Here is a 5,272-nt window from a genome sequence, read left to right on the forward strand (position 1 = left end):
TTTTTAAAATCAGACACATTTTTAGTTAATTAAAAGATCGATTCCGGATGTTCTAGACTTCTAGTATATGCTAGAAATCTCTAATTAAGTTTCTTTCTAATTAAATTAAATAATAATTATCTATAAGAGATTAAATTAAATAATATTTAATGGGAGGATTATCTGTAATTAATTAGAAGAGATTAATTAAACTAAATAATAATTATCCATAAGATAAGGCCTAATATGATGACAAGTGTCCCAAAATTGGTTTCTTTTATTGTATACTATATACTAGCCTAAGACCCCGCGACTTTCGCGGGTGGCTAAACACCAACTAAACACATAAAATAATTTAAACGTAGAACCGTTAAAATTTGATTGTTAAACCTAATATTTTGAGACACTTGAGCACGTCCCAAAAGTACATCGACCTAATGTTCGTTACACATTAAGTTTTTGTAAACAAAACATATATAGTAATAATTGTTCCAAAACTGTTACCACACATACGACATGCTTGGTAACAATATTAGTTGTTTACTTCTGACGCTATATGTCAATAGATATATCACCTAGGGGTTCGGATTAAGAATTCGCAACGTGTTTTGATCCCTATAATATCGCAGCAAAAACTGAGCTCCATTTTCCAACCCAGCCTGCAGCATTTTCCAACATGCCGTTTCTTGCCGGATCTCTAGTTTCATTGAAAACCCGTCTTCAGTTTGAACTACCATCTCATCAAGGACAGACATATCTACATTTGCTGCAAATGCCTTTGGGAACCGCTGCATTACAGTTCGATAAAATAAACAAATTAAAAAACTAATAAACAAAATACAAACTTCAAAGCGTTACATAATATTAAAATAAAGCATTTAGAGTATGAAAAACTTACAAAACGAAAAGATGGACACCATGTTAGTTCGTATTGGTTGGCTTGATGAACAACGGCCGGAATATGTGGAACGTCAACAAAGTCTGGTTCCAACACAGGATCCGCTACAATGACTGGCACATCATGTTCAACGTCTACAATGTCATCTTCTATGTCTTGATTTTCGCCGTCTAATAACAAATCTTCACTAACATCCATTTGTTATGTGTCTTCCTCTTCTTCAACACCAACACTATTGGCAACCTCGGGAACAACAGACTATATTCCATTAGGACGGAAAACCAGAATGTTGAAAATATGTCTCGCAACCAACTCAAAAACGATTACATCACCTGATATGAGATGAAGTTCTTTGTTGATTTGTGAGAAATCTTGAATGAAGTAGTTCGATCCCCAGAGCCTATTCACTTTGACATTCCACATGTATGTACCTCCAAAACAAATTGTAAAGTTATCGTTCAAAGTGTCGGTTTTGAAATACCTGTTCATAAACTCTTTCGACAACCATTAAATAAAGAATAAATGCAATCGTCAATAAAAAGGCCAGTTGGTTCTTCATCCTAAGTAGTAAAGTATAAATTACCAATTTACCGTTCTCGGGAAATAACATCTCTACAAAAAAAACTTGTTTTTAACACCGGAAAGACAATCAACCTTAAAATGAGTGAACTTTATCATCTGAGCATCAACAACATGGAAAACAATAACATCTTTATCCTCCAGACCAACATCACGAACCATAGCAGACCAACCATTTGAGAAACAATACCTAGTGGCTTCGTATAACCTTCATCAAATCACCTTTCCCGGTGACATTAAACCTTATATAACGGATAAAAGATAATTTGATTATTTTCATTTTACAAACCTTCAAAAGTTGCTTGTGGCGGCCTTATCCTAGTCATAAGTAGACGACCTTTCAATTTTCATGGTCAAGTCCGAGACATCCATGGTTGTCACACGGAAGGCGATTTGGCTCAATGTGCCATTGAGGGCTAGCAAAACTTTCTCGATAACCTACAAAGAACAGGAATGAAATATGTTTTACAGTCTTGGTTTTCCTAAATTGACAGATGCTAGAATAAGCAAAAGATGAGTCGCTAAACCATGTGATTTGTCTCTTATCTCAAACGGATCAAATAGGTAGTTAATTACAACTATTATTGTAATAATAATAATCTTTGTTGCACCGGTTATTTAATAAAAGTTGTGTTAAGAGGACTTGTTTAACGTTTTCACCTGGTACTCAACCCCATTTGAGTTGTGGTTCATCATAACTGTGCATAAAACTCCTAAATGCATGTTATTAATGTGATAATATTGTCTTTAATTATCACACTTAGTGCATTATTTATTTACAAAAGGTTTATAAATATGGATGAAAAACTATTAGTATACAAACCCTATTTCAACTGACTCAGTTTATTTATGTTAAAAGTTGAAGAGTCATGACTTTTTGACTCTTCACTCAAACCCATTTGGGTTGTGCTTTATATCCATTTGATAAGAACTTGGTCTTTTTTTTAAACAAAACATTCCTAAATTGTAATAAATGAAGCAATGTAAGTTTGAGAATGTTTTAAATGTGGGTCTATACCTTGGCAACTTTGGTGCCGATAGGAATAATGCTGAAAAAACCGATCTTTCGCCTCTCTAGTCCTTCATAGATCAGTTGCTACTGCATAAAGCAAATATGATCAAAGGTTCAGACCACTCTAAGCAAAACAATACCACAGATTTCAGTTACATTTTGTTCAGGACATGACTAAGGAAATGGAGTTTATAAGGTCACAACAATAAGAAGAATTTTTATTACTTATAGGAGAAACTGCAAATTAGTGTATTTAAGCGATTAGGAAGCCTTATGATAAAATGATCAATTGTAACGACATTTAGAAAATATCACGCTGCTTTTATTTCGAACTGATCATTTGTTGTAGTCAAAGATCCAAGCTTGATAAAATTTGTTAGTCTTACCTTGACTTGATTGGTCAACTCTAGTATCCTTTCCTCCAAACGCCTTTAAAAAGCTTTGCCTAAGCAACTAAAATTTAATTGTTTTAGCATGTGACCCAACCTGCCACCTCTACATGCAAGTGTAGCCTGTAAATCTAAATAGAGTTGTAAAAGGACAGCATCACATATGATCCAAACCTACTACCCGTTTTGACCAATTACCCATCCCACTAATCTTGCAACCTCTAAAAGCAACTATAACTTGAAACTCTAGATGGAGTTGTAAATGTGGCAAAAAAATAGATAACAAACAAATAAATATGAACGTCCAGTATCAAGCTCTAGGTTATAGATTTGTATGAATATATACAATATATATGTTATCACTCATTAGTAAAGTTGCTCATAATAGGAACCATTAGTAAAGAAAACTCGATACAATTTAATAATTTAAAAAGAGCTGGTCATTCTAAAAGTACTTAAAATAATATAGGTCTTTTGAAGCCATCAACATGCTCAAATAAAAATGTTCCGATAATTAAACATTACCTTTTTATTGAATCTATAATCACGCTTGAGAAGAAAGTGGAGAGGCATATTGAAAGAAAAAGGAGCTTTGACGAACATGAACAACTTTAAAGGGCCTAAAAATTTGCAAAGCTTCAATATAGTTTTAATTCAGTCTGTTTCCATAAAATACATGGTTTTTATCATGTAAATATCTAACTCATCAAAAGAAAACCTGCATAAGATTCAGATCCAGCGCCTTTTGATACCAGTGTCCTGATAACCTGTTCAAAGATTTCATGGAAGACATGTTTGGGTGTGTTAAAGAAAATGAAAAGTTGCAAAAGATGAAAGACAACACAATGACAATTCTTAAAATTAAAAAAAAAATGATGAAACCTATAAAGTTTATGATTATCTTAACAAAGGAACGACAAAGAAAAACTCAAAAATGTTTCACATTATCTTGAATTAGAATAAGGACTTGCAAGTAAAAACTCAAAAGATAGAAAACTAAAAAAACACATATCCAAAATTCTGTGAAGGAACGACGACACACCCAAAATTGCACAATCACCTAATGGCGTCAAGGGTTCCTTCACAGTATTGCGTCATGGCAAAGCATGTCCGAGTCGGCAAGCATTCGGCATGCTTTAATGTTTCATTCATTACGGTTACAGCCCTGCATATTATAGATTTATAGAAGGAAAAATGAAAGTAGAACCTGGAACTAAAAACAAACAAACCTCAAAAGACCATAGAAATTGCCAAGTATTTGAAGTGGAAAATTAATGAAGTTGGCATGTTACTACTCAAATAAGATTCACTTAGATGACAAATGATAATACCTCATGGCTACCCGTTTAAAAGCCATAAAATCAAGAATTGCAGATAATAGTATCAAAGGTTATATAGATTTTATGTTTGGGTTGTGATTCATGATATGTTTTCTCTATAAGTGGGTCAAACAGATAATATAAATACTGAAACCATGCCAAAACATCATAGATTATTTTATTCAAGCAAATGAAAATACTACTAAATTAAAAATGATTTGGGTCAACCGAATCGAAAGCCTGAATCCATATTGACTTTTTACCCAACTACTTTGATCCATAAACTCCTAAAAACGAATTAACATATTTCAAAAACCAAGATTTCCCCTAATTAAAAACACACAAATAAGAATTTAATCACTAACATGTCTAGGTACATTGAACCAAACTAAAAAGGAAATTCAATTAATGTTATTAACTCCAAATCGTTTACTTCTATATTATCCTCCAAATCAAATTTTTAAATTTAAAATCAAGTTATTATCTATCCTCTAAATAAGGGATTATGAGCCAAAAATACTAAAAACACATTTTTGACGTTTTTTAAGAGTATTAATATATTCTTAAAACAGACTTCTAATAATTAAAACGATATTAGAAAACATACAAATGCTAGCATCTTGAGTGACATAATCATCTAAAATACACTGAAAGTTCAAAAGTCAATTCTGCATCCATTATTTTAATGATATAAAGCATATATGGTAAAAACCAATAAATGTTTATAATATGACTAGGTTATTCCCCGTGGTACCCACGGGTTGCTTTATTTTATTAGTTATTAATCATGTATAATTTTTTAAGTATAACGAATTAATTTTTTTTTAATTTGTGAGGACATTCACTGATAGGCTAATGCTAGACAAAAAACCCTAAAAATTTTAAGAAACCCTAGAAAACCCAACCTCCCGACATTTTTTTTTTTTTGAAAAAAATAACACATGTAATATACATGTTTTTAAGAGTTTTGGGCCCAAAAAAAACAAAAAAGCGCCAAAGGATTTAAAAAAAATAAACAAATTTCAGAAACTTTTGTGACTAACTGATGTGTACTCTACCATACAAAACTGAAAGCAAAATAAATGTGTTTTGGGCT

At 32.1% G+C, this 5,272-nt stretch overlaps 1 protein-coding gene across 1 annotated transcript; it reads right to left on the bottom strand.

Moving 5' to 3' along the window:
- Positions 1-554: 554 nt before the first annotated feature.
- Positions 555-1,138, bottom strand: LOC110943330. Its single transcript, XM_022185080.2, has 2 exons — positions 878-1,138; positions 555-767 (listed from the first exon to the last, which is right to left on the bottom strand). Exons 1-2 carry the CDS (start codon positions 1,073-1,075, stop codon positions 555-557), a joined length of 411 nt encoding a protein of 136 aa, XP_022040772.1. The 5' UTR covers positions 1,076-1,138.
- Positions 1,139-5,272: the final 4,134 nt, after the last annotated feature.

This window comes from Helianthus annuus, chromosome 5 (genome assembly GCF_002127325.2).
Source record: "Helianthus annuus cultivar XRQ/B chromosome 5, HanXRQr2.0-SUNRISE, whole genome shotgun sequence".
Taxonomy (NCBI): domain Eukaryota; kingdom Viridiplantae; phylum Streptophyta; class Magnoliopsida; order Asterales; family Asteraceae; genus Helianthus; species Helianthus annuus.

Excerpts from the sequence above, each read along its gene's own strand:
- LOC110943330 (XM_022185080.2), bottom strand. The coding sequence starts at position 1,075 with ATGGATGTTAGTGAAGATTTGTTATTAGACGGCGAAAATCAAGACATA. Across the intron at positions 768-877 it reads GGTGTCCATCTTTTCGTTTT|CGGTTCCCAAAGGCATTTGC; the intron begins GTAAGTTTTTCA and ends ACTGTAATGCAG.